At 33.9% G+C, this 23982-nt stretch overlaps 1 protein-coding gene across 1 annotated transcript in view; it reads left to right on the top strand.

Annotated features, from left to right (window-relative positions):
- Nucleotides 1-23982, top strand: part of LOC125680487 (uncharacterized) — an 82340-nt gene that overhangs the window by 33043 nt on the left and 25315 nt on the right. The window contains exons 25-38 of the mRNA XM_056153785.1: nucleotides 6-65; nucleotides 1469-1558; nucleotides 1677-1774; nucleotides 2031-2093; nucleotides 4646-4921; nucleotides 7950-8130; nucleotides 10463-10504; nucleotides 11719-11867; nucleotides 12747-12943; nucleotides 14807-14987; nucleotides 16002-16259; nucleotides 18285-18414; nucleotides 19649-20218; nucleotides 21398-21455. Of these exons, the coding sequence (XP_056009760.1) occupies nucleotides 6-65; nucleotides 1469-1558; nucleotides 1677-1774; nucleotides 2031-2093; nucleotides 4646-4921; nucleotides 7950-8130; nucleotides 10463-10504; nucleotides 11719-11867; nucleotides 12747-12943; nucleotides 14807-14987; nucleotides 16002-16259; nucleotides 18285-18414; nucleotides 19649-20218; nucleotides 21398-21455 (2353 nt within the window). The remainder of the gene's footprint in view (nucleotides 1-5; nucleotides 66-1468; nucleotides 1559-1676; nucleotides 1775-2030; nucleotides 2094-4645; nucleotides 4922-7949; nucleotides 8131-10462; nucleotides 10505-11718; nucleotides 11868-12746; nucleotides 12944-14806; nucleotides 14988-16001; nucleotides 16260-18284; nucleotides 18415-19648; nucleotides 20219-21397; nucleotides 21456-23982) is intronic.

Genomic DNA, 23982 nt, shown 5'->3' on the forward strand with positions numbered 1-23982 from the left:
TGTAGCCTTTGAGTCCGATATCGAGGAAACACCACGTACAAAGAAATCTAAAAAAGAGAAAAGAAGTAAGTTATCCTTACGTTTCTTTCCTTAACAAATGAATGCACAAACACAGGTGTTTCATGTAAAAAATTCTTGAGAATTTCATGGAATTTTAGGTCAGATGAGTCACTCAGATAAGGTGATTGCAATTTGTAAATTATCCATTGTACATTAACATTTGAACATGATTAATTTCTTCTCTGAGTACTTGGCCATTTTTCATCAAAGGTATGGAACATCTTTGGGGAAGAGGAAACTAAGAGTGTGAATTTCATGGTCACTGCACTCCTAGGGCCTGAGGGGTGGGGTTAAAACCTCATAAAATAATTCAGTCCTTCAAAATCTTCTTTACTCAGGCACATATAGCAGAAAAACTATGTGTATTGTCATGAGCAAGGATCCTTGTACCAAATTTGTGAAATTCATGGACCAGGGGTTCCAGTGCTAGGATGGAGCTTCATGGCTCACATAGTGAATGTTTGTTATTTTCTGTAATATCCTCTTGAGTTGTGGAGATCAAACAACCAAAGTGACCCCTGGTGCTTAACCTGTATGGAGCTTTATGGCTCATATAATGAAAATGCATTCTTTAAAAATCTTTTTTACCCCTCACAGCCAGAAGGTAAACTAATAATGTACAGTTATGAAGAACCCTCTACCAGAATTGTGAAACTCATGACCCCTGGATCAGGGGTTAGGATGGGACCCAAATGACACATATACTAAAATGCATTTAATTTCAAAAATCAATATCCTCCTCATGACTTCAGTATATTGTGAAGAAATACTGTATATATAATTATAAAAAACATGTACCTATCTTCCAAAATTGTGATATTCCCTATCCCAGGGCCAAGGGTTTGGGTGTTAGGACAGGGCCAAAATTGGTATAAAGTGAAAATGCCTTTGATAATCAAAAATTGTCTTCTTTACTTCTTCTGTGTATTGTGAATAAATATTTATCGATGATTTTGAATAGCTTGTATCCCCATACCAAATTTGTGAAATTTCCCTACCCTAGGGGTTCAGGCTCAAGGGCAGCACTAAATCAATAAAGAGAGTGATGATATAGTAATACCATCCTCTTTACTTCTGTGCATTGTGACAAAATATTGTATGCATGGTTTTGAAGATAGTGGAATTCATAACCCCTCGACTAGTTACTGAAGCTCTAGAGAGCAACAATCATATACTGGTAGTGAAAATACAGTACATGACTATTTGAAACTTTATGTTTACTCTTGCACATTGATAAAATTGAATCTGGAAAACTAAGGACAATTTACTTCATTTTTTTAAACTTAAGGAAATTAGTCCTTGTTTGATAGAGCTGTCCATTGAGTTGTTGCATTTGACTGTTCAGGCCCATGGGCCTTTTGCTTATTGCATACAGTGTTTAGAAAAATTAAGTAATTTTTTTTTGCAGGAAAGAGTATGTCTTCTATTCCCAACATTCAGCTTCTTACCCCCTTTGAACTGGCCCTACTAAAGAAAAAACCAATCATTGCATTGGATGGTAAGCTTCGTTTACGTGAATTGAATGAATTAATCGCATTCATTAACCTTTCTATAAGTCTGTAAAATAATTTGAAAATTAGTATTACCAGAATGTGCTTTCATTCTTTATCCTAAAGGATATATTCCCAACTCTGTGATCAGAAAACAGCTGGGTTATCGCCCGCCGACGCCACCACAGATCCCTACTCGTCAGGATGTCTGGAAGCCAAAACCTGTAAGTATATCTGAGACCGGAAGCAGGGGTCGGAACCTTTTTAACAATGTTTTTTACATTACATTCTGAGGTTTTTGTAAATTTTAGATGATAGACTAATGATTTACTGTTGCAGTAATAGAAGTCATTTTTGCCAGGAGACTGAAATATTGGGATATAGGTTCTGAATTTTCAAGGGAAATGAATTGGCTGAGAAGAAGATGAAATCCCTGACTTTAATTTTTAATTTCTTTCTTAAATAACTCAATATCTACAGGTTCCTAAACCTTTACCTGAACGAGAGGTGGAAGAGGAGGAGGAGGTCATGGATTTATATGAGGTAGAATATTAATCAGCAATATTATGTATCAGGTAGAATATTAACCAGCAATATTTGTAGATCGATGGCTGATAATACATTCCATGGATAAGATTGGAGATTTGTTAAAATACATATGCAATTTTTCTTTTGAATGGAAAAAGCATCATACAGTATATTTGCACATTGTTGTCTTGGAATTTTTAAGTGGGTCAACCATCATGTTTTTTTAGCTCACCTGAGCCAATTAAAGGCTCAAGTGAGCTTTTCTGATCAAAATTTGTCCGTTGTCTGTCGGCAGCAGCGTTGTCGTTGTAAACTTTTCACATTTTCGACTTCTTCTCCAGAACCGCTGGGCCAATTTCAACCAAACTTGCCACAAAGCATCCTTGGGTGAAGGGCTTTCAAGTTTGTTCAAATGAAAGGCCATGTCTCTTTCAAAGGGGAGATAATCACAAAAATAGGGTGGGGTCATTTAAAAATCTTCTTTTCAAGAACCACTGGACCAGAAAAGCTGAAATTTACATGAAAGCTTCCTGACATAGTGCAGATTCAAGTTTGTTCAAATCATGGCCCTGGGGGTCGGATGGGGCCACAATAGGGGATCGAAAGTTTTACATACTAATATATAGGACAAATCTTTAAAAATCTCCTTTTCAAGAACCACTGAGCCAGAAAAGCTGAAATTTACATGAAAGCTTCCTGACATAATGCAGATTCAAGTTTGTTCAAATCATGGCCCCCAGGGGTTGGATGCGGCCACAATAGGGGATCACAGTTTTACATACAAAAATATATAGGGAAAATCTTTAAGAATCTTCTTCTCAAGAACCACTGAGCCAGAAAAGCTGATATTTACATGAAAGCTTTCTGACATATTTCAGTTTGTTAAAATCATGGCCCCCAGGGGTAGGATGGGGTCACAAGGGGGAGGGGTCAAAGTTTTGCATACAAATATATAGGGAAAATCTTTAAATATGAGCCAAGGTGACCCAGGTGAGCGACGTGGTCCTTGGGCCTCTTGTTTAAAATCTAGTTTCATTTCATGCCCACATTCATGTTCTGATCAATGGTAGTATTGAGAATTGTTGACAGCTTTTTAGTGTCTGTATACCAGGTATTTTGGCCATTTGAACTCACTCATACACATAGATGAAACAGCGATGTTTGATATTTGAGTTCTCTTGCAAAAATATGAATGATGTCCTACAAAATGATAAAGATCTAGGTCCACTTAATTGCCAACCAAAGTTGTCAGCTGTTTGAAACTTAAGTGTGTTGTGTGCAAGAATCCCAATATAGCTCAGTTTTGCTGTAAACATGGTTATTATGAAAAGTTGACAAATTTGATTCCAAGAAAATTAACGAGTGTTTAAATTTGATGAAATATTGGTATCCAATTTATTTATTTTTTGAAAATGGAGTTACCTCTCTTTGATTTGCCCACATTTCCAATTCTCAAAGTTAGATTGAAGATATGTATATATCTTAGTTTTAGACTCTGATAGAAATTTGCCTTTAGGCCATACCCTGTTATTATGAATTGAACACCTAACAAATTAACTCAAGCCACTGCACGCTAAATGCATGATGAAAGTACCCAACACCATGATCAAAGACCAAGACTTCCTTATAAATTCGTTTACATTAGTACTGGTAGTGTCTGTTAGATTTGAATGTTTAGACAGTTAGTGAAAACTGACATATTGTCAATCAGTTATTGGTTTTCATTTCTTCTCAGATTAAAACGTAACTAAATAATTTCTTCCATTGCTTTTTGTTTCCAAAACACATATACAATCACAGGGTGTGGAAATCAGTCAAGTAATAATTATGACAAGCGGAGAATAATTACAAATTAAAAACTTTGATGCATCAGAGATTGTTAAACATTATGAAATCAGTCAAGTAATAATTATGACAAGCTGAGAATAATTACAAATTAAAAGCTTTGATGCATCAGAGATTGTTAAACATTATGAAATGACATTTGAATAAAGCACAATTTATAAAAGGTTGATACATGTATTTGATCATAGAGGTGATATTAAGTTTTCCCCCATAGAAAACATTGATTGCAGGCATTGGCAACTTTATATTTATGTTCCTAGTACACTTCAGTGAAAGAAAATGTTTGTTCAAATCTTCCAAAAGAAAATTTCACACTAAAATTAGCAATTTAAATCCGTTTTAGGAAAATTGAGAAATTTTGTCACTTTTAATGTCAAGTACGCCATATACATGTACTATAAAAATGTTAGAGACAAATTATATGAGACCATGTTGGACAAGAATTAAAAGTCTTCTATGAAATGGGGGAAAAAAAAGATTCTCTTTCTCTACAGCTATAAAATTTTGATTTTCATGAGGACCAAGATTTGGTTACAATCATCATATGAAATGTCTGTTATAAAAAGCTGGGTTTTTTTTTAATGTTTTTTTTTTTTTATATTCTCAGCATTTTACCGGTACAGACACAAATACAAATACTTTTACTGTACTGTGGGTTTCTCCCATAGTTGTATATGCTGGTACAGATTTATAGTACTATTCAATGTGGGTTGTTTCTGCAGTTGGCAAGAAGGTATAGATTCGATGCAGGAGAATCAGACAATGAAAGTGAGGCTGATGAGCCAATAGGGGAACGCCCCTGTAACCGGGGTAGACGCAAAAGAAACAAGCGGGTCAAGAAAAAGGTGAAAGATGATTGGAGCGATGGGAGTGATGATGATGAGGAGGATATTGAGGAAGTCATTGATGACTTTCAGGAGGATGATTCGGGCGTTGAAATGGCTGAGTCTCTGGTAGGGAGTCAGTTCTCTCTGCTTGCTTCTGGCAAAGCGCTTAAGGTAGATAACGGTAGTGGCTGTTGACTGACCTAGTGAATTTTATGCACCACCTGTTTCCACCTGCTAGCTGACTATGTTGTCTCTATGGTGATGAACTGTTGCTTTATAATACTTGAATCACTGAGACAAAGTGCATGCATCTCACTGTTTTCTTATTACTATTAACCTCATATGCTTTTAGATTTGGAAATGTTAACCTAATTTATTTCATCTTTCTATACTAATTTGCAATTTTCTTTCCTGATTTCAGCTTGATTGTCGTGCTTACAATGTTCATTGTTTGTTGTAACCTTCAACATTTTCATAAATATTGTTGTAGTGTGCCTTTCTTTACTTTTCAGACATAGCCGAGTTTTATCAAAGGGACTTAACTTTTGCTTTCTGTCGATGATTGAATACTAAATATTCAAAAAGTCTTGAACTGTTCATCATAAATTATTAGAATGATTAACTTAACTTGTGGGTTTGCTGACGTCACAATCAATAAGCTGATTGTGAAGTATTTATTCAATATTTGATTAAATAATGACTGATTTAAATTAGCATATAATGATTAACAAACAGCAATTGAAAGTGCAGCATACACATTTGATTTCGTACTGTAATATATATGTTTTTTAATCATTAAATTTGTCTTCGTATAAAAAAAAAGTCAAAAGACAACTTCGAAATAATTTGCTGACTGGGTGGTGCTTATAAATCATAGCATACACAATGCCTGATTTGATATATCATCTTAGTTTCTTACTTAAATTTACAAGGCCTGGTCTCATGGACAAATTGAAAACTTATAATTGTTGGATTTTCAGATTCTGTGAAAGCCTTTTTAAAATAGTAAATTTGTAGGTACCAGATCTTGAGGCTGTATGTGCACACAATGCAGAAGATAACATGAAAATGTCGAAAACTTTACTCTAAACATAATTGGAATTGGAGGACCAGCTAAAAAAATTTAGCTGATTATGTTATAATGAACAATGAAAAATTATCAAATGAGAACTAAAAAAATTACAAGCTTTAAATCGATTTTATGAAATGCATGTTTATCTGTACTATTGGGTGATATCGTTGGATTTTCCTATGATGACAGGCATGTAGCCAGAAAGAAAATGAAGTGTACACAAAGTATGGCCTCCTTGAGACCCCCAGTGGGTATATTATTATTTTAGTAATTAATTTCTATCAATTTTGATTGGGATTGGTATTTTTTTCTCTGGTTTGTTTCAAATCTAAACAATATAGCGATATTTCTGAAATTTTGTTCAGTTCAATTTCTTTTTAAAATGTATTTGTCTATTATATTTTTTTTTCCAAATGAAATGTTTCTTGAAGATTTTAGCTGCAGATTTAAAAAAGTAAATATCAAAAAACTGTTGCAATTTTCTCAATCTGATTAAAACCAGATCCTGAGATCCGCTCACTTAGATCGCTACACTAGTGTAGCGATCTAATTGAGCGGATCTCAGCTAGGATCTGGTTTTAATCAGATTGGAATTTTCTTGGATAATTTTTAATTTAGAATATTGGAGCATTTACATGAGTCTTCTTCACAGGTGTTATTAGATATTTATACCATGCATTAAATTTAAGTCAAGTTTAGATTTTAAAATCTTTTGCAAACAATACACCTTTTTAATCATTCCTAACTAAATCACAAAAAATTCAAATAAAATAATTGAGAGCTTGTATCACTCTTTCGATGGTGAAATCATTCCTCATATGAGTGCTTAAACAAGCCTTTAAATAGATTTTTCGTGTAATGAGCCACCTTAAATTATTTTTTCATTGAATTATTTCAGTTATTGTAAAGATTGTCTAAGCTTCACAAATTTAAGTCTGTCTACACCATTTAGAAATCAAGTAGTTTTAACAATGGATTCTTAGTGAAACTTACGAGAGCTGTTCGATATGTAATGTGTATTGTACGATATCTCAAAAGCATTCGACTTAAATAGTGAAATGAACATTACATCCCTTCAAAGTATTCTCCGCGGATTGAAATACAGAATTTCAATCTCTGAATCCATTTCTGAAATGCGTCACGGTACGCTGATTTTGGTAGACTATAAGTTTAAAACTATGTGGAGTTGAAAGCTCATGTTTATACCGTTGGAAAGGTATTGAATAGAGCTATTCAAGCGTATCATCTTCCACAAAATCGTGCAAAGCGTTATCGCGCTGTGGTATAATACACAGTACATGTCGAACAGCCGTCGCACGCTACCTCCTATATAATTCATTGAAATAGCACTACTTGAAAGCATAAACTACGGTAGCTTTGACAATCAATGAAATCAAAACAATGCAGACAAATTTAATAAAATTTTCACAAAATATGATTAATTTTGAGTACATGTAGATTAAAATGACAAATTTTCAAGGTATGGAATGTTTTTAGAAGAAAACTGACCAGTAAACCTGCAAGCTACGTTGATTCTTTATCATATTTAACATGTTTTGCTTTGCAGCTTAATGAATTAAAACTTAATTATTCACTGATTTTTGTTTAAATTAGTAATTTTTACCTGTATTCATAAGATTTCAATTGCCTAGGGCACTTTAGATGGTTTTTGTTTAAAGGGAAAAGTCTTTGATTTAGGCTCCAACATTTTGTAATCTAATGAAAGGGGCAAGATCAAAAGTTCAATGTCTGACAAAAAACTAAATTCACATAGTTTTCATTAAGACCAACCCACCCTGTTTAAAACTATAAATATGATGAATGTTGAAACTAATCGATTAACAAGTAAAATCATATGATTAATAAATAACGTTCTGTATACCTTTTCTACTGTTTATTCACAAATGAAAGTGTACATTAAAACTATTAAATTGCTCATTAAAATGTAATATTATTATGGTTTTTAACAGTCACATGTCTTTTTTCTTTTTCCACTAAAGTGTAATTAATGTCGGATGACAGAAACTTACAGGAGATTTTATCCCCCTCCTCCTAACTATTTAAATTTAGATTTTTATCCGACTTAGATCTTTTGATCTTGCCCATAAGCTTATTGCTATTTTGTAGGAACAGAAACCGTTTGTCTGGGGAGAACCAGAGAATAATAGCAAGAAATCCATCATGTCTCCCTGGAAAAAGGTCACCCCCATAGTTCGGACAACATCCAATTTATCCTCCACATCATCTAAACGGGCCTTCAAACCTTCTAGTCGCCGGTCAACACCCAATACCCCCACCAAATATGAACGTAAGATATCAGAGATATGTTTTATGATTTTATTAAAACATTTGCTTCATATGAATAGAGAATTTGGACTACCTTCATTACAATAGCTAGACTTTGAATTCATTATTCTTTGTCATATTTTCATTCAGTTAATTAAAATCCACATTTGTCAAATTGGAGTGCAGGAAAAAAAGCTAGCTATCAATAAAGAAAGTGTTTTACATACTCTTTATCAAATTTATTAATTTTCAGTGGTATACACTTCTTGAATTAAAAGATAAGGCATGCCTGTTGTAAATTGATAAATATTTATCACAGAATATGTCTTCATTTATAAAAAGTTTAAGGCAACTTTGCAATAAATGAGATTTTTTTGTTTCAATGAAGTTCTAATCAAGATGATAGTATAGGGGACATCCAAATTAATACTGATATATGAACAATTATTGTAAAGGGGAAAACATGCAATGTCAATTTACCCAAACCACCTTCACCTGATATGCAGTCATATTGCCTTTTATTTCCACAAGTAATATACTTGATCTTGTAAGAAATATATATTTTTTATTATGCCCCCTTTGAAAAAGAGGGGGCATATTGTTTTGCAACTGTCGGTTGGTCGGTCTGTCAGTCGGTCTGTAGACCATGTGTTGTCCGCTCAATATCTTGAGAACCATTCACTTGATGATAATGATATTTCATATGTGGGTTAGTAATGAGTAGAAGAGGATCCCTATTGTTTTTCAGGTCCAAAGGTCAAGGGTCAATCTACTCTGGACATAGGAATATAATGTCCGCTCAATATCTTGAGAACCCTTTGCTTGAAAGACATCAAACTTGGCACACTGGTACATCCTAAGGAGTAGATGACCCCTATTGATTTTGAGGTCATATGGTCAAAGGTCAAGGGTCAAACTGGGCATAGGAATATACTGACCATTCAATGTCTAGAGAACCCTTTGCTTGACAGACATCAAACTTGGTACGCCAGTACATCTTCAGAAGAAGATGACCCCTATTGATTTTGAGGTCACGTGGTCAAAGGTCAAGGGTCAAACTTGACATGGGAATATACTGTCTGCTCAGTATCTTGAGAACCCTTTTCTTGACAGACATCAAACTTGGTACACTGATACGTCTTCAGGAGAATACGACCACTATTGATTTTGAGGTCACGTGGTCAAGGGTCACACTAGACAGGAATATACTGTCTGTTCAATATCTTGAGAACCCTTCGCTTGACAGACATCAAACTTGGTACACTGGTACATCTTCAGGAGAAAATTACCCCTATTTATTTTGAGGTCACATGTTTAAAGGTCAAGGGTCAAACTGGACATAGGAATATACTGTCCGTTCAATATCTTGAGAACCCTTTGCTTGACAGACATCAAACGTGGTACACTGGTACATCTTCAGGAGAAGATGACACCTATTGATTTTGAGGTCACGTGGTCAAAGGTCAAGGGTTAAACTGTACATAGGAATATACTGTCCGCTCAATATCTTGAGAACCCTTTGCTTGACAGACATCAAACTTGGTACACTGGTACATCTTCAGGAGAAGATGATAATTAAGGTCACATGGTCAAAAGTCAAGGGTCAAATTGGACATAGGAATATACTGTCCGATCAATATCTTGAGAACCCTTTGCTTGACAGACATCAAACTTTGTACACTGGTACATCTTCAGGAGTTGATGACCCCTATTGATTTTTAGGTCACATGGTCAATCCACTCTTGACATAGGAAGATATTGTCTGCTCAATATTTTGAATTGATGATACTGCTCTCAATTAAATGATGTGTGTGTGTGTAACCCTTTTCAATTTTGCACCATGGGGGGCATATGTGTTTTAAAAACATCTCTTGTTTGTATTTATTTATTCTTTATTTGTTGCAGCAATAAATGAAACTTGAAATTAGTATCACGTCCCCTAATAATACTTCTAACTTTCAAAATGTACTTAGGATAATTACTGATAAGAACAACCAATCATTGAACAAACTGGGTTGTGATACCCATTAAAGAATCATTGTTAATTAGGCCATACCAAGCTGTTGAGTTGTATTTTTATAGCAATGGCTGTGTGATTGGTTGTGTGACTGACAGCTTTAGTGAACAATTCGCATTCCAAGAGTAAATTTTAAAGAATTGTATATGTCTGGAACTAAATTTTAATGAGTTTTGAGAGAACAAGCATAAATTTGCTTATTCGTATGAGGAGGAAAAAATTGGGACCAGGATATCAAAAACTTTCAGTAAAAGTGCATGCCATGGAGAGTCCCTGTATAAAGCAATTCATAGAATATTATGTACCTTTATGAAAAATGATTTGAATATTTATACAGATCCCAGCATCGTAAAACATCAACACCAACATCAACATTATGGTAAATTGTTGTGTGAAAACTGTTTTAACAGTTGTCATTGCAGTATTATGAGTGGTGTTTCATGTGGTTCAAAGCAAGGGGAAACACAAATTATTTCACCATATTTGCACAAGAATTTCTCAAGTATATAATTGTTTCACTGCAAATCACTTTTCTGTACAAAATCTGCTGAAACCTATTTTATAAATTTTATCAATCTTGTACTTTTTCAAAAAATTTATATTTTCCATATCTTTTAGAAATCATTAACATGATATGTTTTTCAGACTATATTTAAGTGTTTGTCAGACTATATTTGAGTGGTCAGGTAGTTTTTGGGGGATGGAAGGACTATTTTTTGTGTGTGTTGCACTTCGCGATGGATTTGATTGTTTGATAGGATGTGTACCAATTTGTGGTTATAAGCTGGTTCAGCTAATTATATTTTCAACCTCTGAAGAAGCATTCAGCACATTTCAACTAATCTTTAGCCTCTTTGGATGGATGCATGGATTCAGATTTGAATCTTGATTGCCAGAAATTCATTTCAAGTGCACAAAATTCCAGTAAAGTTGTGGTATATAGAATGCTGTTACTTAAAAATCTTCTTTATAGAGTCAGTGTGATAGAAATTACAAAACTTTTTTTGTTTAATCATTTTATGCACATGTAGTTTTCAGTAAATTTTGTACAAATTATGACTACAGGGTGCCAGAGTGGGGCCATAATGGGAAGGATCCAAATTTTTACACTGTAATATATAGTGCATAAGGAGACTTCCTTGAAAAATCAAGCTTACCAATTATCAAATATTAGCTAGCACCCTTTTTTAGTGTAGAATAAAGTTTTTTCGAATCAAATAAGCTTCAGCAGAAGGCAGCCTTGGTTAGAATTTTAGCTTAAGATCCCCTGGTTTAAAATTCGCTGAAAACTTGATTTGCAGCTTTTTCACATAAATGTAGCTCTGTATCAGCATTGTGACGATGTTCTTTAATAGCTTTTTTCATGTATGTATACATGTAGTTCAGTTGTATCAGCAGTGTGACTTTAATTAGTTCTTTTATTCAATAGATATTGAACTTTCATATGAGCTAATAAAGCCCAAAGCTAAAGAATTTTCAGTGCTGTTAAATGCAACTCAAATGTAATTCAAGAAATGATATGCATGGATTGAGAGAAATATGTGGAATATAGATAGCGGGTTTTCTGTAATAATCCTATATATATTATTCCAGTGAAATCGAAGGCATTTGAGTTTGGGAATGTCTTTGATATGAGAGGACCTCACCCGAAGTCTGGGGGCCCTGGAGATCGAGAAAGAACCAAGTCCTTCCGACTGACCAACATGGTAGTGGATGAGGACTCCACAGATGTCAGGATCAAGGTGAAGGTCACATTGATAAATGTTAGGTTTTAAGGACATACGCAACGTTTCTGTCATTTTCTATAAAATTATTTTTTCATCTTCTCGATATGAAGAGTTCTTTTATGATTTCCGAAATAGGATTTATCATTACCATATTTTGTATATCAGGCTGGGTAGCTCAGTGGTTAGATCACCTAACTAGTAATGCAGGGGTCCTGAGTTCAATCCCCAATTATTCCAAAGATTTTTCTCTGTTCTTTGCTACAATAACTTTGTACTGTCCATATATATAAAACCTTCTTTAATACATAAAAGAGCAGATTTTACGTTTTACTTGCAAGAATAAGGAAACATCAAAATATGCTAACTCTAAAACAGGCATGGTAATATATATGTACCCCAAGATGTTTTGTAGAAATGAGATAGAATGCAAGTGAGTTGTATGTAAAATGTCCCAAAAAATTATATACATGTATCAATTAGAAGCGTCACATACGTGACCCCTAATTAGTACAGTTTTACTAGTAGCTTTAAGTTTTTCATTTATAGATTTGTCATTTCATGAGAAATAACATTTCCAATTTCATCAACTTTAATAAGATATTCCTGTCAAATCATATATGGTAAATTTAACTTTAGGTACATTGAGATTTTCTTTTGTTCCCCTGTACTTCAATATATCCAGAGTAGACTGTATTCCTTGTCATATTTTAATTGATGGCTTTGAATTTGTCATATTTCGAAAGTATGGTTATTTGTTATTTAATGAAACAGAGATTTTACTTGAGTAATTATGAATTATTTGAATATTTCATATATATATACCAATAAATCATGTGAAATATAAACTAGATATAGATCAGTCTGAAAAGGAGCAGAAACAAATGAATATTCCAGGAAAATCAGAACAGGAAGAAGGCAATTCAGGTTAATGATATGGAGGTCATGCATAAACTGATGAAGGAGGACTTCTTCCGTGATCTGAAGGGAACCCCATCTTATGAGGGCATCCTCCAGCGCTTGCTGACCATGTTGGACACAGATGATGTTGATCTTCATGGCAAAATCTGCAACTACATCCTAGAAATCCACAAGTATGTACATTGCAAGGGACATTGGATGATGAACTATGGGGACGTGCAAGTAGGAAATTACCTCTCTCTGTCTATATAGTGATGTTTTGATTATTGCCTGTGACTGTCTGTATAGTAAAAAGCCCTCCAATTTTGATTATCATTTGTGTTTTGATTAAATTTTTTATACAAATATGCAATTGCAAATTCACTACATAGAACTCTATTGGATAAATATCTAAAATATAAATTTAGGGTTGGCTAAGGTGTCCTACAGTGATAAAAGCATTCATGTCATATGGCATTTTAAATATGAGTCATATTGTAACATGACTGAGTAATTCTGAGATTCTGATTGACTGAGATCCAACATCATATTAGGATGAATAAAACATGATATTCACCTCCACTTGCCCTTGAGGTAATATTACTTTTGATTTTTCCAATGTTGGACCAAAAATAAATTGACTATGAACGGATTATGAACTAGTTAAAGCACACGACTAAGAGAGCGTAATGATTTGAAAAAATACAGCATGTGTTACAAAGATCTCACAAAGTCACACCTCGGATTAAGATTGTGAACTTTTAATACGTGAATTATCATCCCAATCTTGTGGTCTCCTAGCTCCAAAATACAGTGCAATGTTGATAAAAGGCAGCTCAGGGTAAAGTGTGACGTCGTTTTGACGTACGTCACAATACGACTGACATAGGCAGATCTTAGGAGTTTGTTTATGCTACAAAATATTTCATGACTTATAGAATGTAAACAAATGGTGATTTAGTAAATGAATATAGATATAAGAATTTTAGAACAGCACTTTTGAGCTGTTCATAGTCAATATGAACAGATTTGGATTTGAGGCAAATTCTCTGTGAATTGATCGCTAGCAAACCCAGAAAATAATAATGTAGGAAATCATCGATGCTTTAGAACAAGAATCAGATTATCAAACATTGAATCAAAATCATCTAACCAAGCATCAGAAGATGGCACTGAAAATGAAAGTGAAAGCAGTGGTGATGACAACTGCATTGTTCAAGCAGATTTAACAGTTACATGTGAATCTAATTAAAAATTCATAATATAGATATCAGGAACTTAATTCATCTGTCAAACCTGAAAATATGAGACAGATACTGCATACACATTGATAAAGGGGCAGCCACTTCTGTTGTTTGTCAATACTCCATCAGCAGCAGGAGTGAGATCAGAATTTGTCTGGAGCATGCAGACAGCAAATCGGTGTGGGTTTAGGGAGCAGCAGTCATGAAGTAAAAATCCAGTACATTAATTTCTAAAAATGCTTTATTTTACTCGTGGACATTGAAAAAACTGATCGAATCCGGAAATTTATTTTTAAAAGTAATTAACACCTTGTGTGATTGAGGTATTCAGAGTTGTAGTCATTCAGGTGACCATTAAGTCCCATAGGCCTTGTTAATTCAACTTCTGTGACACATACAAGTAAAATCATAGATTATGAAGATTCAGAATTCCAGTGTGGGGATCCAAGCAGAGTGAAGTAGAATTGAAATCATCATTGAAGGTGTGACACTAAATGCATCGTGTTTCCTCTGCGAAACTGAATTTTTTTTTCAGTTGTTGGTTATAAATTTAGTTTTTGTAGATTATTTTGTAAACATCAAAGTGGATATGGATTCTCAAAATTTTCTCTAAAAGAGAAATAAATATTGTCATGTGTTTGAATAAAAAATGAAAATTAATAAAGTAATGTAAAAACATACTGTAAATGCACTTTGTTATCATTACAAATCACTACATTTCAGAGATGTGGGTATATTTGATTATCATTACAAACCACTACATTTCAGAGATGTGGGTATATCTGATTATCATTACAAAGCACTACATTTCAGAGATGTGGGTATATCTGATATGTACCTAGACAGGATTATCAACAAATTGTCCAATCAGCTGAGTGGAGGAAATTCTATCCAAGCTTCTATCCGGAAAAATGGCTTGTCTGCGCTATCTGTAATTGGCAAAAGTCGTCAAGACGTGGTGGCTACCATTTTACCACGGCTTATTGATAGTTCGGTAATTAACAACATTTTACTTAAGGGCAGATTTAAAAGTATTCCTTAAATCAATATGTAATTCCTTAACTTCAAGCGTTATCAATGCAAATATCGAATTTTTAGCTCAGTGAAATTATTGTGCATCTCTAGAAACCCCCAGGTAGAGCAGATTGTATCTTAGATGAGAAGACATTGTGCCTGAGAAAGTATAGTCTGAACCCTAATTCTGTAATCCGCACTTTAATAACAGTGGGCTATTGAATTGTCAGGTTAAAATCAATATTTGGACAGATTCATGGTATTTATCTCAACAAATTTTTCAGTTTTAAGTAGAATACTCTGAGTAATTGTAAGAATTACACTTCATGTGCCTCTATTCATTCACAACTGTAAGTGTTTTTATATTTTCTCTGTCCTCTTCTAAAGCCACTTCTTTTGAGTTTCGAGAAACATAATTTATATTCTGTTTAAAGCATAAGTACCTAAATCTTTTGTCTAAAACTAGATCACTATTTGGTAAATGTATTTTCTGAATAAAAGAAAAATCTTCATTATTAAAAATATTTAAATCCTTTTGTTGAGACAAGTGTTCAGCATATTATAGTAAATGTAAATAATTATAAAAAAAATTCCCATCTTTCTGAATCAGCAGGTGACAGAACATTGATAAGATGATTAATTTCATAAAACCTCTGGTAAACAAATTTGTACAAACGTTTACTGTCATTGGATTTAATTTTTTTGTGATTTATCAGTGATCTGTAGAACTTGTGACTCGAACAGTTGCAGGATATTAACTATAAATACCAGAAAAGTTTAATGTAAAGTTTCTTAATATGTGAGTAAATTAAATGATAGGCTATGCATATGCGCTCGTTTATTTTTTGGTAAGTAAATAAGTTCTTTTTTCCCCCTGATTTTTATGTACTGCATTGTATTTATAAGCATTTGAGGATTCAATACTTTTAATTACATAAAGTAATCTTAAAATTTTCAAATTTTTTAGTGAGATAATGTGTGTCTTGTAATTCAGACTGATATTCGTGAGGAGGCAACTGAGGCACTAGCTTCCCTGACCGGAGCATCGAACAAGGAAGAGTTGTGGAACCTGATGGAGGAGATGGGACTCCAACAAACTTATAAAAGCAAGGAGGATGAGGAGGAGGCACTAAAGGCCCTGGCCATGCGGCTGGATGTCCCTTACCGACCCGACAGTTTTGCGGATTGGATTGAGGACTGGATGGATGAAATCCAGAGTCCAGCTATGTATGATTTGGAGGATGATCTTCAGGTTTGTGAAGTAGACCCAAGACATTAGGAATCCTTTAAGAATATTCAGTAAAGTACATTTGTGAATATATTTAATTTAATTAATTTTTAAAGAATAGTAGTAGTGTATATAGCAATCTAATTAAAATTAGACGTATCGTAGAGTGGGTATACAAGTCTAATTTTAATTAGATTGTAGTGTATATACTAGTGACTTCAGTTTAGATCCATCTTAACCAGACATAGATCATCTGAATCTCAGACACTACCACATAAACCAAAAGCTAACGTATTGCTCAATTTTATTGATGCATGGAAAAATTAGATAACTGAAATTTTGATTTGCATCATGAATGGTTTTAGGATATCAGCAGTATACATTTTTAATTTCTTCTGGATAACTTATGTACCAATTCTTTTCAAATTTGGTTTAAAGCATATCTGAGGCAAAAGGGGGGGGGGGGGGGGGCATAAATTGTAAATTTCAGAACTCATTCACCCCTGGTGCCTTTCAGGTGAGGTAAAAACTGCCAAAAATTGACCAATTTTCAAAAATCTTCTGTACAACTGCACATCTGTAAGAAATACTAAATGCATCTAGTGATGTAGAGCTGGAAACCTCTACTAAAATTGTAAATTTCATGATCCCCTGGGTAGAGAAGTTCTGACTCCAGGGCGGGGCCAAGATTGGTATATAGTGTTTATGTGTAAATATTTAAAAAACATCTCCTGGGGTTTTGGTACCAGGATGGGGCCAAATTGGTCATAGTGATTATTGTCTTTATCATTGAAAGACTTCTTTAAGTTTGCTGATACTAGCAGAAAGGGATATACCAAAATTTCATTACCCCAGGGTTCTAATCCTAGATCCGAAGGCGGGTCCAGAATAGTCATATAGTGTTAATTAAACATATATTACTGTTTAGCAGGTTAATATCGCAGTCAGAAAAAGTCGCGATTTTTAGTTCACCTGAGCTGAAATCTTAAGTGAGCTTTTCTGATCGTCTGTCCGTCATCTGTCTGTAAACTTTTTACATTTTCGACTTCTTCTCCAGAACCACTAGGCCAATTTCAACCAAACTTGGCCAAAAGCATCCTTGGGTGAAGGGCTTTCAAGTTTGTTCAAATGAAGGGCCATACCCCCTTTAAAGGGGAGATATAATCGCAAAAATAGGGTGGGGTCATTTAAAAATCTTCTCAAGAACCACTGGGCCAGAAGAGCTGAAATTTACATGAAAGCTTCCTGACATAGTGCAGATTCAAGTTTGTTAAAACTATGCCCCCCCCCCCCCCCCCCCCCCCCCCCCGAGGTAGGATGGGGCCACAATAGGGGATCAAAGTTTTACATACAAATATATAGGGAAAATCTTTTAAAATCTTCTCAAAAACTTGCATGAAAGCTTTCTGACATAGTGTAGATTTAAGTTTGTTAAAATCAATAATTCGCGGAAAAACAAATCTTAATATCCTGAACCAAATTTTGTATCAATATGAAAGATTAATTCAATGAATGTTAAATTCGCGGAAATTTTGTTTCAGCGAATTTAGCGAAAATTAACTCTGCGAGTTCATTTCCTGCTATACAGTATTTCATCAGTATGGGCACTGTCGGGGACATTTGTATATTAAGAACACACCCAGTTTTTATATTGCTGTTGAATATTACAATTAAGCTTAGATATGCAGAACAGGGATATTATAGATTGAATAGCCCTTGTGGCTAGTGATACTTTTGACTAATACTCAGGTGACCAATAAGGCCTGTGGGTCTATTGTTTGGTTTTAAGTAATAAATATTTGCATATTTATAGCATATAATGAAAAAATACAGTCACTGTAATCAAAGTTTAGGTACAGGGAATGAAATTTCTATGCAACAATTAAGAACTCAGTTGAAATATTTTTGAAACAAAGAAAACATGCTACAGTCCTGTAAAATGCCTAGAAATTACAAAAAAAAACTACCTTCTGCACTTAAGTTTCAAAATGTTAGCCCCCCAAAAAAATATAAATTTTTCCAAGCTTAAATTTTCTTGATCATTTACAGCTGAATGATATAGAGAAGGCTTGGGGTGGTCGGGACAAGAGGTGGAAGCCTGAGTCGCTGTACCTGTCCGAATCTGTCAGCAGAGCCTCCAACAGGCTGAAGGAGCTGTCCTTTATATCCGACAAGTCTCGTAAGTCAAATTTACCAGCATCCAGCAAAGGAAACAGACTTAACTGCACCAGTCTTTATATTCCAGTATATTTTTACACCCATCTTCAGACAGGACGTGTCATGGCACAGCAATGTCTGTATGTCCTTTTGTTTGAGGTTTACTGAAACTTGCTGTGTAGCTTCTTTGGGGGTTACTTAAAATCATGTTGCAATTTTTATGTATTTCGACCCCTCTTGCAGGAGTTTTGCCCCTTTATGTGAAATTTGATGTAACATATAGGGTATATGGTGTGTCCGTCGAACTTCTCTCACAGTTTTCAAGACAAGACCTTCTTATTTCAGAGAGTGTTTGTATTAGTATTGGATATGTGCACATAGCAATGATTTTGACTTTCTTGAAGAAAATTTGAAGAAAATTACAAGTTATTGGGAACTAGTCAGTTTTGGAGAAATATTATTTGGAAAGTAAATAGTTTGTTTAATTTCTCTTATAGTTTAAAAGCCAGGACTTTCTTATTTTACAGTGTGTTTGTATGGGTATTGAAGATGTACATATGGCAAGGATTTTGATTTTCTTCAAATTTTTGGAAAATAACAGGTTGTTAATTAAAGTTAATCAGTTTTGAGGAAATATCTTAATGTGAGTACATGGTTTGTCCATCAAACTCCTCTCACAGTTTGCAAGACATAAGAATTTAAATGACCATGGGTAATATATTTACTGACCTTATTTATTCATATGTTACAAAAAAATAATAAATCAAAGTTCGATGATGGCTGATACTACCTAAGTTCTACAACTCATGGGACTTTGCTGTGTTTGCTAATCAGTGTCATAAAAAACAAACACACCCTACATGAGCTTGTGATGAGCATGTTATGTACTTTGTTTGATTGATTTTAATGTAGTACATTGATTATTCAATTCAATTTGTTTATTGACATCACCATGTTGGCATACAGTCAAAATAACAAAACAAATGACAGCTATACAAAAAGAAAAGAAGAGAAATTTTTGTTGTTGTCACACAATTACTATAGCACATAAGACATTATTCATAAGTCCATGAAGTAGACAGTGTCATTATTTATGTATGGACTGTCTTCCTTCATATTGCAATAGAGGTCCAATTCTATTCCAAGAGAATATGTGTTTAAATATACGAAGTTCTAAAGGTTTGGAATACCGGTGTATACTTGTATTATGTCGTACAGATAGAGAGTTGACCTGTTATATTGAAATATGATTGCAGTCTTGGAGGAGGAGAGGCTAAGTTTTCTTGGCTCTGAAAGTGAAGCTGAGGAAGGTTCCCTCAGTGAGCTTTCAGACAATGACCCTTCCCAGCAACCCCCGGAGCACCTTTCAGGGGCCACAGAGCTCTGTGTGGGGAATCAGACACTCAAGATCCCAGAAAAACTAAGTGGGTTACTTCAAGACATAGATTCTCAAGGAATATTTTCCCAAATCTATGACCCAGATAGTGACAACTATGCCAAACAGTTGTCTGTCATAGAGGAGATATTAAAGGAGAATCCAGACTTCAACCTAAGTGACCTGGAGTTTGACAGTGATCTATCTGATCTGAATCAGCCTGCAACACTGGAAGGTATTTTAGCATCACAGAGGCCACTGATGGATACCCAGGGGCAGGAGAATGCTGGAGAAAGGCAGGACTCCCGACAGGACCTGGGAGTCCAACAGGACCTGGGAGTCCGACAGGACCTGGGAGTCCAAGTGGAAAGGAGTCTGGAGTCGATTTGTGCTGAGGACAGGAATAAGCTGAGAGACGGCAAATCTGATACTCAAACAGGAGCAGATCTGGGTACCTCATTGTGCAAGCTTGAATGCCTTTGTTGTGGATGCCTGCATGTCGCTTGCAATTAAGCTTTGCCTGTTTAACAATTAATCTACTGCATGAGAAAAATAGATGTTTCTGCTGTGACAGACAAGTTATATCGATTAGTATGATGAGCAGAACGTTATCAATTTCAAAAGCTACTGCCTAAATATTTCTCATACATGATAAAATGAAAGCTGCAATGCTTCAGAATTCAGATTGAGAATGACTGATAGACAATTATTGAATGTAAATCTAACACCTTTCCACTAACTAGATATTGAAATCCATGTAATAATTAAATACAGCTTTTAAATCATGTTTTAAGTTCAAGCTTAGTAATCTGTCTGTTTAATCATTGTTATTGATGTACAATAACCGTGAGCTTTTGCATGATTGTTTGAAAAATAGGTGACATACAGTATGTGTACTAATTTTAAGTGAGATTTATATTTTAGTGGCAGTGAAGCAAGAGCACAAATTCATGGTTGCACAAAAATATGAAAATCTCCATTCATTATCAAACACAGATCAACTAGTAAATCATGATTATTCCAAATAGTGCATGCTAACTGCGACAAATTTTGAATATGATATGAAATGAATACACATACAGTGTTTTGTTAAGGTTTATTGTAATCAAGCCACTTTATGGAGGTACTGACTACATCATCATAATGGCTGACTTCCTTTTAAAATAGGAATGAAAATATAAACATCAGCAATATTTGTCTTCATTTCAAAAATCATTGCCTACCTGAGTAGCTTGGTAGGTGAGCATGTCGACTACTGAACTGTAGATCCCTGTTCCAGTCCAGCAGGTGTTTTAATTTTTTTTCAAATTGCTTTCTACTAAAACTGCAATTTTTGACTAAATAAAGTAAATCTGAAAATTTTCAATTTTAAAATATTGTACATATCCTCCACTTTTCATACATATCAAATTTCTCTGGCGTAGCATACATCCTTAATATTTTCAATAATTTCATTTGTAATATTTTTTCATTGTAATGATTTAATTTTTTTTAGTACATTTTGATTATATAGAAAAAACTCAGCCTTGATGAATATATTTTGTTAATAATTTATATGTATCTTTATGTATACTTGTATATTGCATGTTGGTATAGTTTGTACATTTTAGATTTTGCTTTCCATTTTCAGGTCAGGTGTCCCCTGGAACGAAGAACAGATCTCGTCTTGACTTCAGAAATGAATTAGAGTAAGTTTTGCTGTCATCTTGAAAAAGCATCCAAATGTATTAATGTAGGCTACTTCTTGAAGATGGAAAGAAATCTGTTTACTTAATGCATTCATGCCTGCTTGTGCTGGGCATATTATGTACTGTGTCCGATACTCTTGTTATATGAGAGTATATCTCATATATGGAGAGATATATACTCTTCACTAAATTTGTACTTATAGTGTATTTTAAAAATTTTGTGCAAATGGAGCTGATGTACTGATAGGTGTATTTATGATTTAGTGCTTCATGGTAATGAATAACTTTTAAAAAATTTGAATTCTACCTTAAATAATAGCTCCAATGGCAATGAAATATATGAAATCCCAATGAAATTAGTGAACATAAGTTTTTGGTCTGGACAATGGTCAAGACATAAAGAAAGTTCAAGGTCATTTGAATGGATGGAGAAAATTGCCACTGCTTGGGTATAATTTTTACAAACATCACACTGTCCTTATGGTTGACCGATCCTCATGTGATGTCATAGGTTTTTGCAAAATCTTTATTTAATTAAATTTTGCGCATGATAGAAGTATATCTTTAAAAGGAATTTTATTCTCTGGATAATTTTTTTTTTAAAAATGGTAAACTATTGATGCTGAAAGTTTTTATTTTCCATAGGTATTTAATTATTTATATTATTAAAAAGAATGTTACCAAGGGCAATAACTCCTATGCTGGAATTTCCTCTACTGCACGTCTCTTACACAATGATTTCCCTGATATCCATAATCAATTTTTATATATTTATGAATTAATTAACAGGTTTTTTTTAAACTGTTGACATTTAAAATTTGTCATTTCAACAAATTTTTATTATTCTGTTTATCAAAAATGTGTGATTTTTTTTAATGTTGATAATACTTCTGTTTTTGCATGTCTGACATCTTTAAAAAGGTGGTAACATACAGTCACATTTTTATTGGTTATTGATTAAAGTAAACTATATTGAGTGGAAATTAATACAGTTTTTCTACTTTTAACCATTAATATTAATAAATCAAATGAGGATCGATCCACCTTAGGTTCTGCCCACAAAGGATCATATAATATATATTGCTAAAAGGAGGTCATAGATACAAAAGTCATATTCAGTTAGTGAGTTTATGCTTCATTTTTTAAATTCAGCTAACTCCACATTTTTTTTATTTTTATCAGAACAACTTATTTCATTCTTTACAGGCCCCACCCAGCCTTACACTTCAATGCAGACACTTTCATTTACAATACAAACTATGTCAGGTCAGGGCAGTTCAATAACAGACAGTCCATGCAAAAAAATAAAAAAAGTTACATGTTTTTGCATTATACTAACTCTGAACTCTCTTGTAATGCGAAACTATGCATTATGAAATATCAAGTGCTTTGTTGAAGCTGATCATTTCACTTGAGAAACAAAGAATCACATAATGATTGATTTTTACATTGTTTGGTTTTCATTGTGTCCATTAAATGTCCTCTCAACACTTGTAAAGTCACTGTTAATGAAGACCGTGTACAATGTCACAGATAAGAGATCATTTATTTGATAACCAATAACTATTCTGTAAGTATATGCAGTCATAGAATATGTTCAAAATATTAAAAACTTCAGTTAATTGTTGTTTTTGAAATGATACAAGTTATTTTTATTGACTTAATAGCAGTATTATAGCAGAGTAAATAAGTTTTGTCAAGGAGAAGCAAACATTGAATGGGTTGACTGAGGGTGTCGGGTATTGAACAATTGAAATCCAAATTTGAATCTTTTATAGATTTTTAAATGATTTTTAGATTAGATAGTATCAGATTCACAATGCGACTATTTACATATCTGTAAGCTTGTATCAACAGAAATATACTACTCTAAAACGTTTCACAGGCAAATATACATAATGAATTTTCGAGAGTAGTTTTTCTGGATAATTTTTTTCTCAGTGTGTAGGTAATGATTTGACAAATAACCCAATAGTAGGCTATGGTGCAGCAAATATTGTCATTGCTGATGGTATCCCACATTGGGAGTTGTTGGGCTGACAATAAATCTATGAGGGATCAGCTGTCTAGAGCGACACCCCTTCACCTTCTCTTTGTTGCTCAGGCAGATGTGTGCCAAGGCTTTGGGAAAGAAATTTAAAGGATTATCCTTACTATTTGAGATCTATAGCATTATCGACATAATGTCTCTAAGATTGTCACATTTATTTATCAAATAATACGTAACAAGGTTTAAAACAATTAATTCTGTATTGGATAATTTCACCGATTCTAATATCATTTGCAAGAACAACTTTGTACATCTTAATGTGCATGAATTTAAAAAATCATGCATTCTTAAGAGTTATTCATTTTACTCCTAATTTCTAAAACCTAAAAATAACTCCTGATCCTATATGTAGAAAATGGAAAGTAATCCAGGCGACCATATAGTGTAACAGTATACTCTGTACATATCCGCACCGTGCCCGAATCCCCCTGAATGGCCCCAATTGGATATTTACAGGAAGATATATTTCCACGATTG

The sequence above is a fragment of the Ostrea edulis genome, chromosome 2 (genome assembly GCF_947568905.1).
Source record: "Ostrea edulis chromosome 2, xbOstEdul1.1, whole genome shotgun sequence".
NCBI lineage: Eukaryota > Metazoa > Mollusca > Bivalvia > Ostreida > Ostreidae > Ostrea > Ostrea edulis.